Source organism: Dermochelys coriacea, chromosome 9 (genome assembly GCF_009764565.3).
Source record: "Dermochelys coriacea isolate rDerCor1 chromosome 9, rDerCor1.pri.v4, whole genome shotgun sequence".
NCBI classification, from domain to species: Eukaryota; Metazoa; Chordata; order Testudines; family Dermochelyidae; genus Dermochelys; species Dermochelys coriacea.
Genome location: NC_050076.1, coordinates 32,273,080 through 32,284,076, shown reverse-complemented (window position 1 = coordinate 32,284,076; position 10,997 = coordinate 32,273,080). Strand labels below are relative to the sequence as shown.

Here is a 10,997-nt window from a genome sequence, read left to right as displayed (position 1 = left end):
ATGTCTCGTCTCCACACAAAAGTTGTACTGCTTTAACTATACTGGTACAGTTCAAGTGGTACAACGCTCCTACTTTGGATGCAGCAATATTGGTGTAACTTTTTTCCATACAAGAAGAGGAATAAATTAGGTCAGCACATGGCACCTTTATACCAGTACAACTGTGTATACATTAGGATGGTAACTATAAGTATTTTGGGAAAAATCTGCAGTTCTTACAAATAGTTGTGCCAATACAAAGCCAATATAGACCAGATCTGAGTTTGTAGGGTGGACCATCAAAATAGTAATGAGGAAAAATAAATCTTATGACTTGAAACAACTCCCGAAGCCTGATTGTGGAACCCTTACTCCTGTGAGTAACACCACTGAAGCCAGTAATATAACTCATGCGAGAATCATCACTTTATATTTTGTTTTCAAATGTCTATAGCAGCTGGTGGATCAAATTTATTTTTAAATGCAAGAATAATTTTTGAGTTTTAGGAAGGCTAACTCTACAAAAATAACAGCCTGTGGCTGCTGAAGGTTCCACCTGAGTGTCTATTATAACTACACTGGATGAGATTTACTAATTGTTATGAGGCAGAATGTACATCCCATCCCATTTTATAGGCTAGATTCTGATACATTACTCATGTTTAGTAATAACTCACTCCTTCAGTAGTCTCATTGAAATCAACGGGCATAACTGTTTATTTAAGTTGCTAGTCAACCTGAGTAAATATATCAACTGGCCCTATTAAAATAACACACTTCAGGAAGCAAAGTCCTACTGGATACCTAAAATTATTGGGTAAATTAGGCCTCTTGGGTGAATTAGGCCTGGTGAAAAAAACTCTATTCCCTGCCAAACACATCTAAAAACAAAGTGAGTTATGAATTGAGTATTATTTAAAAAATGATCTGTTCCTATTAGTGCAGCAGCAATAATACTGTAAAGTCATCAGTAAATGTCCTGTGCACACTAGCACAAAAGTATTGAAAAAAATTTAACGTAACATGGTTTAAGCTGCACAAATGTCCTAAGACAAAAACATTTACACCACAGCAATAGAGGACTGGAACCTGTACAGCACTTTGCAATGAACAGAATCATGGGACAAGGGAAGATATTTCCCAAGATTCCTGACAGTGTTTTCACTGGCCTATTTTGCTCAAGTTTTTATGGCACAAAGCAGCTCTATCTTCAGAGCATAGGGCTGTGAAACAATAGCAGTAAATATTGCATTAGTATTTTCAATCTGCTCGTAGGGGCTGACTATTTGCATGCTAGTCTGGCAGCATTGTCTGTATTGGCTCTTCTCTGTACAGTCCCATTGACAGTAAAAAGAGATGGGTTCATACTAAACTGTGTTTAAGATAAACCCTCCAAAAAGGATTCTTAAACAAAACTGAAAATAATTAAGTTGTAGACTGGACATACACCCTGGGTTAGATGTTTTTCTAAATGGTCTTGTCTTCCCTAACATAATTTAAATGTTGTGTATTTAGATCAGGTCAGAAACAAGGAAAGCGTAGAAGGCCAAGAAGAGAGAGAGAGAAGTGCAGACTAGAACTTTTGTGAGAAAACTTCGCAAACTTCATGGTGGACATGGGAGCTTGGACAATTTATATTTTTGTGTAATTTTTGTCATTTGAGTTTTGTTTTCAGTTTTCACTTGTGTATGGTGACCCAGAGCTGTCCCTTGGCAAGGTGGTGGCCCCGGCTCCTGAGCTTTGGGGGCCCCCGAGGGCAAGCAGGTGAGGCAGGCAGGTGGGGTGAGGAGGCAAACGGAGAAACAAGTGGGGTGGAGGTGGAGCCCCCATACCAGAACCTCCCCCTCCCCTCAGTGCCTCCTGCACGCTAGTGGGCCCCACTGATCAGTGCCTCCCTCTCAGCGCCTACCACCTGCCTGCCACAGATCAGATGTTTCATGGCATCAGGAGGCGCTGGGGGACAGGGGAGAGGTGCGAGGGCGCAGCATGCTTGGGGGAGAGGGTGGAACTGGGTGGAAATATGGTCACTCTACGCTTGTGGATACTCCAAATTTCTACCAAAAGTCACTCAGGGCTCCAGGGAAGTAATTGCTGCTTCTCAATGTCATTTACCGCATGATTTTGGATATAGCAAAAAGTAGCAACCCCAGTTAGCACAACATTTGGGAAATGGGATTTACAATAGACTCAGCCCCTCCTTAACATTACAGGACAGAGCTGCCATCCCTTGTAGTCTTTGTGTGGGGACTGCGGGGTCAGGACTTAGGCCTGTGACACTCTGTGCCCATTTCTTTAGCAGGCAGGCAGTGGTGGAAGATGAAGAAGGAAAAAAGAGGCGTGTGACTAATGCCCAAGACTTGGTGGCAGGAGATGTAGGTTCTAGTTTGGGCTCAGTCCCAGAGTTCCTGTATGAGGCAGTGTTATAGAAAGGGAAGACATTACTACTCAAGGCAGAGGAAATGCTGCCAGCTGTCAGCCAGCTCTTAGGGCTGAGCAGCAAGCATAGTGTAGCAGTGGTGATGAGTAGGGCCCTACCAAAGTCATGGTCCATTTTGTCAATATCACAGCCATAGGATTTTAAAAATCATAAATGTCATGATTTTAGATATTTAAATCTGAAATTTCATGGTGTTGTAATTGTAGGGGTCCTGACACAAAAAGGAGTTGTCTGGGGGTGGGGCAAGGTTATTTGTAGGAGGGTTACGGTACTGCTACCCTTACTTCTGCGCTGCTGCTGGCGGCGGCACTGCCTTCAGAGCTGGGCAGCTGGAGAGTGGCGGTTACTGGCCAGGATCCCAGCTCTGAAGGCAGAGGCGCCCCCGGCAGCAGCGCAGAAGTAAGGATGGCATGGTACAGTATTGCCCCCCTCTTTGCTGCCGCCTGCAGAGCTGGGAGCTTGGCCAACAGCCACTGCTCTCTGGCCACCCAGCTCTGAAGGCAGCACAGAAGAAAGGGTGGCAATACCGTGACCCCCTAAAATAACCTTGCAGCCCCTCCCCCCACACAACTCCCTTTTGGGTCAGGACCTCTAATTTGAGAAATGCTGGTTTCTCTCGTGAAATCTGTATAGTACAGGGTAAAAGCACCCAAAAGACCGGATTTCACGGTCCGTGATGCATTTTCCATGGCTAGGAATGTGGCAGGAAGCTAGTGATGAGCCTCCCCTGCAGGGGTACCTAGCGCCAGCACCTACCAGACTGAGCCCTTTTCTCACGGCAGCCCAGAGAGCGGCTGTTTCGAAAACTTTCCCCTCAACTCTCCGAGGACCAGGTGTTGGACCCAAGCTGGCCAGTGCGCGGCTGCGCTGCGCCGGCGCCGCGCGCTCCCCAGCCGCAGCGAGAGCAGCCATTGCAGATGGGGGCGGAGAAAGCCAGAGGAGTGACGGCTGCAGCTCCCAATAGGGGAGCGCGGGGCCGGCGGGGAGGCGGGGCCGCGTGCGTTTCAGGCGAGCGCGCTGCAACCCGTTCGAGAGGCGAGTGGGCGGCTGCGTTTGGCTGTGCGCGCTTGTCGCTCCCGTCCCGGGAGCCGGGGGCGCGGAGAAGCAGCTCGTGCTCCAAGTCCCTGGCTCAGACAGCTGGGCTTGCCATGGTGCTGCCGAGCGCCACGGGCTGCTGCGGGGCGCGGGGTCACCCGCCGGAGCTGGGGCCGGGCCGGCCATCGCAAAGGCGTTTCTGACCCATGCGGGGGGAAGCCGGGGAAATAGCCCGCGGCGACCCTTTGCCTCGGGCTCGCTGCTCCCCGCATCCGGTCTGATCCCCACGACCACGCCAGAGAGGCGGCGAGCGGGGGACGGAGCGCGGCTCGGCGCAGCCACCCTGGAGGAGGAGCCGCCGCCGCGCAGGAGGCGCGATGCACTTTCGGAGCGATCGGCAGCTCAGCAGCACCCTGAAGTTTCCCCCCGCCCGTCCCCCGGCTGCTTCCCCGCCGCGGGGCTGCGGAACGGAGACTCCCGCTGCTGCTGCCGCCGCGCTGGGCCAGCGGAGCGCCGCGCGCTAGCCGGCGGCAGAGCCGGGCACTAGGGTGCATCGGCCGCGGGGGGGGGGTCGCTGCTCCTTTCCCCGCTCCCCAGCCTGCCCGCGGCGGCTATGAAGGGAAGAAAGAGAGGAAAGTTGCTGTGAGCCGGCAGCCGATGAGACCCGCTGGCCCTAGGCGGGAGCTCGGGCTAGGAACCAGGGCGCAGCCCCGCCAGGCGGGGGGCAGAGCGGCCGGCCGTCGGGACTGGGCTTCCCCACCCCCGGGGCGTGCGAAATGCCAGATCGGCCGCGGGAAGGCCTCTGTGCTGGGGCCATGTGGGCAGCCCCCCCGGACCTGCGCTCCGTGTGATGTGATGAGCAGCCGCTGGCGCCGGCCAGCCGCCTGCCCTGCTGCCTCCTGCCCTTGCAGTGCTGCTGCTGCTGCCCTGGCCCCCGGCCCTTCTCAGCATGAAAGTCTTCCGCAGGAAGGCGCTGGTGCTGTGCCTGGGCTATGTGCTGCTGCTGCTGCTCACCATGCTCAACCTGCTGGACTACAAGTGGCACAAGGAGCCCCAGCAATGCAACGAGCCTCCCCCGGCCCGGCGCGCCCCTTCCTCCCCGCAGCAGCCCCACTTCCAGCCCCGCTCGGACATCCGCTCCCTCTACCGGCCCCCGGCGCCGCCGCCCCGCCAGCGCCAGCTGGTCTATGTCTTCACCACCTGGCGCTCGGGCTCGTCCTTCTTCGGGGAGCTCTTCAACCAGAACCCCGAGGTCTTCTTCCTCTACGAGCCGGTGTGGCACGTCTGGCAGAAGCTCTACCCGGGGGACGCCGTCTCCCTGCAGGGGGCGGCCCGGGACATGCTCAGCTCCCTCTACCGCTGCGACCTGGCCGTCTTCCAGCTGTACAACACGGCCGGGGCCGGCAAGAACCTCACCACGCTGGGCATCTTCGGGGCGGCCACCAACAAGGTGATCTGCTCGTCGCCGCTCTGCCCGGCCTACCGCAAGGAGGTGGTGGGCATGGTGGACGACAAGGTGTGCAAGAAGTGCCCCCCGCAGCGGCTCAGCCTCTTGCAGGACGAGTGCCACAAGTACCACACCCTGGTCATCAAGGGCGTGCGAGTCTTCGACCTTGCCGTGCTGGCCCCACTCATGCAGGACCCGGCCCTGCAGCTCAAAGTCATCCACCTGGTCCGGGACCCCCGGGCGGTGGCCAGCTCCAGGATCAAATCCCGCCACGGCCTGATCAGGGAGAGCCTACAGGTGGTGAGGAGCCGGGACCCCCGCATCCACCGCATGCCCCTCCTAGATGCCAGCCACAAGCTGAACGGCAAGAAGGAGGGGGGAGGTGGCTCGGATTACCATGCGCTGGGGGCCATGGAGGTAATCTGCAGCAGCATGGCCAAGACTCTGCAGACTGTCCTGCGCCCACCCGACTGGCTCAAGAACAACTATCTGGTGGTCCGCTACGAGGACCTGGTGGTGGATCCCATTAAGACTGTGCGGCAGGTGTATGGCTTTGTCAATCTGGTGGTGAGCCCGGAGATGGAGAAGTTTGCCCTCAACATGACCAGTGGGCCCAGCTACTCCTCCAAGCCCTTTGTGGTGTCTGCCAGGAATGCCACCCAGGCTGTGAGTGCCTGGAGGACAGCACTGAGCTTCCAGCAGATCAAGCAGATCGAGGAGTATTGCCAGCAGCCCATGGCCGTCCTGGGCTACGAGAGAGTCAACAGGCCCGAAGAGGTGAAGGACCTAAGCAAAACATTGCTCAGGAAGCCAAGGCTGTGAATGGGGCACAGGGGATGCCAACAAGCATCCTTTCCAAAGGGACAGCTAGCCACTGAGCAGCTTTGGAAACAGTCTTCTTTGCTTGAGAGAAAGAGGGAGTGAGGAAAAAACATCTGGTATTCCTTACAAATGCATTAATCAGGAATCCAGGCATTCCTCCAAAGACCATTTGTGGGTAATATACATTGACATTTTTTTTGCATTGCTGGGTTATATGCAATTAAAAAGAAGAGAGAGTAGGATTGATGGTATTTGTAAAGCCCCTTTCCTCTCTTATACCCAAGGTGAGATTCAGTATCAAAATCTTGTTTACGGACTTCTTGTTGTGACTGTGATTAATGAAAGACCTGTGCAATTTCTGAGACATCTGTCTTGGTGGAGATGGGTTGCAGTGGAAACATAATATTGTGAATTGGGTTTTTGTATTAAAAGTAAATATCCAAATGTGATCTAAATAAAGAAAACAAATGATATTCATTTTTATAATTACCTCGATTATCTGGGAATCACACACATTGCTTATGTACAGCTTGAAAAAGTACTTGCTTCAGATGCACATTTGATAGCAACAAATACTTTTTATGGGGCTCAGGGGCTGGAGTGCAACTTTCTCCATGTTGTCTCCTGTTCAGAAGCTGCCTTCTTACAAACAAGTACAAATCCCATAAATGCTGTGCAGGTTTTGTGGCCACATGCACAGAGCCCAGAGAGATTTCTCTTTAAATATTGGTGGTTTAAAAAAAAAAAAAAGTTATATTTAAAAAGTTACATTTAAGTGCCACTATAATATTTGCCATCATAACAATATTGTCTTGAAATACATGTCAAGGAATCACTGTTAAGTAGAACAAATGGTTCTACATATGGTTTTTAAAAAAAAAAAAAAAAAAAGTACAGGATTTAAACGAACATTTTATAATAGTGAAAAGGTTTGCATGTGTGCAAACTAAATAAACATCTATATTGTAGTGCAAACAACTGCAATGGATAGATAAAATACTTGAAACATATTTCTGGCATACTTGTCAGATGGTATAAATGAAAACAGAATAAAGCTGGAGCTTCAATGTGAATAGTATTGAACTATTCATTTTCTGTCATCTGTGTGTGTGGTGTGTGTGTGTCTGGTATGTAGGAACATACAGGTTTTGGTTTGTTGCTATGTTGGGCTGATCTCGCAGTCTTTAGCAAGGCAAAACTACCCTTTGACTCTGAGAGGCTGTTGGCTGGATCTTCACTGTGTGTAAATGCTCTCAGGTGCTGAGAGTTTTGCCTGGAGGATCAGGCCCATTATTAAATGTGATTAAAAGTAGGTGATACTACTCTCACTTCTGTCATATGATAACTGCCGGTACCAGCAAGGACTTTATTTGAGGCTGGTGTTGTTATTCTCCAACACTGTTAAAAGATCTGCTTTGAATGTTGAGGTTTAAGTAAACAATTTCTTGCCACACAGGTTTCTGATTTTAGACCACAGACTTTTGTGGGAAGCACATTTTACATTGCTTATCTAGATATTGTGCCTTCAGAAAATACAAAGAAGTAGTAGGAGGAAGAAGAAGAAGAATTGGCTTGTGAAAATATATTTATATAAAAGAATGTTGATAATTGTGTGTGAAAACTGTGGTTATGTGTAATGTCTGTCTTGTATTAATACTGAATTTTAAGCTTAAACAAGACTGAGACTTAAGATATTTGACTTCTGGATAAAATATTGGCAAATAGATGTCAACTTGGTTTGAAAAGGAAACGGGAATATAATAAACTAGTTAAAAAGCTTATTGTGCAAGGTTGCATATACGCTAATGCTAATTATCAATTTTATGACATACCCATTCTGTTAATTTGTCAGCAGTGGCAGTAGAAATAACAGTGTAACTCTTTTATCTGAGAACACTTGCAAGTAGATTGTTAAGTGAGCTATGTTTCAGAGATCAATGGCTAGAAGTGAAAGGGGTTCTTAATTCAATTAATAAACAAAATGCATATTAAAATTTATTGTGCTAGTGCAATTAGAGGTCTCCTGTTACCACCACAAATATTCTCTTTTTACCTCAGATGGGTCCCAGACATTCAGGCTTGGACTCTTTCTTGGTCCAGCTGACTTCCAGCCCAGGTATCCCCAAGAGCAGTGACTAAGGACTCCGATCTTGTTTTAGAACATGCTGCTTGATACATATTTTTTTAAATCTGCCCTTGCTTCATTAAGTGCCTCTTCTCCTCCCCCCCCCCCCCCGGTATAATCCTATTCTGCTGCTTTATAGTAGCTGCACATGGGCTTCATAAACTGATTAGGAGGGGAACAACCTCCATTGGGCTGCAATAACATTCTACAGCCACCTACTCAGAAACTGAGGCAAGCTGTGCCATTAGAGACTCTGAAAACCGTATCTGTGATGCTTTTAGATCCTGCTGACTTGAGTATGAGAGTTCTAATGCAATTTCTGAACTAGGATCTCTCATGTGGTAGTATTTTGTTTTACCAGCTGTTCTGATGCCAAGGACAAAATCTTGCTCCCCTTATTCATTGAAAACTCTCATTTGGTTTCATTGGGAGTTTGGTGTAAGTAGGATGAGCAGGAATTGTATCCAAGAATGTGAAAGAGACATGCTCAATATATTTATCCCTCTCCAGCTTGGCAAATCTTTAGGAAATGTCTTTTGACTTTAAAAAATCTTTCTCCATTTTGCTGAGAGAGTACTGACTGCTTTTTTGACACGGTGCATTAAAAGTATTGGTCTAGGATCTGCATTATTTTACTGACATAAATCAAGAGTGAATGGACTTGGTGTGACATTAGAACGAGGCCCATTATCTAAGCTCCACCTTTCTGCTTTGCAGGAAGAATTAACTGACAAATGCTATTGCTGCAGCTGGGCAGATTTCTATGGACGAAATGAGTGATGCAGAGTTTATGTAGATAAATTTGTGGGCCTAGTTTTGCAATCATTTTTTAGGCACAACTTACATTGAAGTCAATAGAAGTTTTGCTTGTGTAAGGATGGTGGGATCAGGCCTAATCTTTACTACTACTCAATTAAAAGCAAAAAGAAATATACAAACATTTTGTCAGACAAAAATAAAATGCCTGCCTATTCTAAGTTTTAAGAAGGGAGGATTAAGAGAACTGCAAAATTAAAAAAGTAGTGGTGGAAAATGGCAGAGAAAACATGAGGTGAGAAGATATGAAAGTGAGTATAAAAGATCATAGGTTGTGTGTGTCTAAGAATCTGAATCAAATAATATGCAGTCTCATTTTAAAATGTGCAGGGAATTTCATTGCATGATTTTTATAATGTGGTAGGATCATTTGATATTTTGTGAGTAAATTTAGTACTCATGAAAGTTGGGAATCAGTGGTATTAATGTGAACCAGGCATAGCAGGAATTAGTTCACTAATCAAGTTCTCCTGGTACAGATATGTGATCTCTCTTGAACAGAGACATAATGACAAATTGTGTGATGGTTCTGTGATGTGAACAAGTGCACAAAATTGGTCAATTTTATATATGACCATACAATTAATATGTATGTAACACCTACCAGGATGCTGCTAATCTAGAAAACAATCGATTCAGCTACAAGACGCAAAATCAACATCAAACTAAAGCTGCTCGTACACAAACCCTTCGAATCCATTTAAAATGTAAAAGGTGCTGATGTGCCCATGGACGCTGAGACTGACTTAGCTGTTGACAAAGACTGAAGGTCAAATGAAATGTCCTTGTGTGATTTTTAGTAAAGGAGGCACATTTTAACATTTTAAGTTGATTCAAAATTCATGTATTTGTTTCATCCCTTGCATGGGATAAGAGGGTGCAACTGACTAACACCACAAAGCTTATTTTTACTTGTGATTTGAACTTTGGTCTCTAAAGATGAAAAGCTAGTAGCTATAGCCAATTCTGAAACAAAGTATTTTTCATCCTGTAGAGGATGAGAGGAATGGAGCGGAATTATTCTTTTTTTCCTCTTACTTTGTTAATTGCTGTGTTGTAGGTGGTTCTGATAGTAAGGGGCATTTTTTACTGCACCTTCCACAGAGTGGAAAGGCATTATATGGGGCACTTCAGTTTTGATCCAGTGCATTCTTTTAATTCCAGGCTTGGATGTCTTTGGAGCTGAGAATGCCAATCATGTCAAATTATACAGTGACTTTGTAATGTGAACTGACTATCAGCCAAATCCCATTGATGTCAGTGGGTTAAATTTTCTGTCTGTCTCCTCATCATAATCATCACTTCCATAACTGCATTGGTCATGGCTCATCAATGATGGTGCCCCAATCAACCAATTGTCTCTACCCCAAAGATTGTGTGTCAGTGCTTGAGTCTCCGTGAAGTCCATTCCTGTCAACTCTTTTATGTTGTCAATCCATCTCTTCTTCTCTCTCTGTCTAGTACATTGAAATTCATTTGAGTTACACCCAGGATGAATTTGGTCCATTAGAACTACACATACGAATAAGGCAAGTAGGATTTAGTACATGGCCTATGGATTAGTCTGTGGCTGCCATACAGGTATGTATCCATGCCATGCATCCAGCCTGCACGATCAATGTCATGTTTCAGTTTGGTGGTCAAAAGCTATTGCTTATCCATTGTGTCATCGCTCCTGAGAAAGTTCTTATAAAAATGGGTGTGTGGACTAAAACCAAAATTGTATAGAATGTAGAATACCAGTAGTATTCATCACATTAGATATTTTGTCAAGGGAGGCTGAGTGACATCCATTCATTGGTAGCAAATGAGGTTGTTGTAAAACATTAATATTAAACATTACCACTTGATTTTTATTGCACCTCTAATTCTGCTGAGAAGATGCTTAGATTGTGCATACTATTGATTTATATTAACTTTGGAAGGTAGAAATCTTACCTATATTTATTTTTGTTCTATTCCTGAGTTTGGGGTTTTCCAGGTCATGAGATAATGAAAGAGCAATAACACCTGATGGCAGAGCAATCCTGCATTATTAAGTATTTAGCAACATGACCAATTGGAAATCAAATCATAAAAAGCTAGATGGAAATCAGTCTAAAAATAAGTAATTACTAAGCAAGTTGTGCTGTAGTTCTCAGATAAATAAAGAGCCTGAGTAGGAGCCATTGCACCCAGCACTTAAGACTGCAACTTCCTTTAATATCATGAGAGTATGAAAATAAAATAGTTAAAAAAACAAAGGACGTTACACATGGGAAAAGTGTATGGGAATGAACAATAACCTCCAGCTTCTACAGTGGCACCTGTAATATAGTGCATGAGCATCAATCAAT

At 46.3% G+C, this 10,997-nt stretch overlaps 1 protein-coding gene across 1 annotated transcript; it reads left to right on the top strand.

Annotated features, from left to right (window-relative positions):
* The first annotated feature begins 3,411 nt into the window (after positions 1-3,411).
* On the top strand, positions 3,412-6,193 carry CHST2 (carbohydrate sulfotransferase 2). Its single transcript, XM_038417659.2, has one exon. It carries the CDS (start codon positions 4,401-4,403, stop codon positions 5,718-5,720), a length of 1,320 nt encoding a protein of 439 aa, XP_038273587.2. The 5' UTR covers positions 3,412-4,400; the 3' UTR covers positions 5,721-6,193.
* The last annotated feature ends 4,804 nt before the right edge of the window (positions 6,194-10,997 follow it).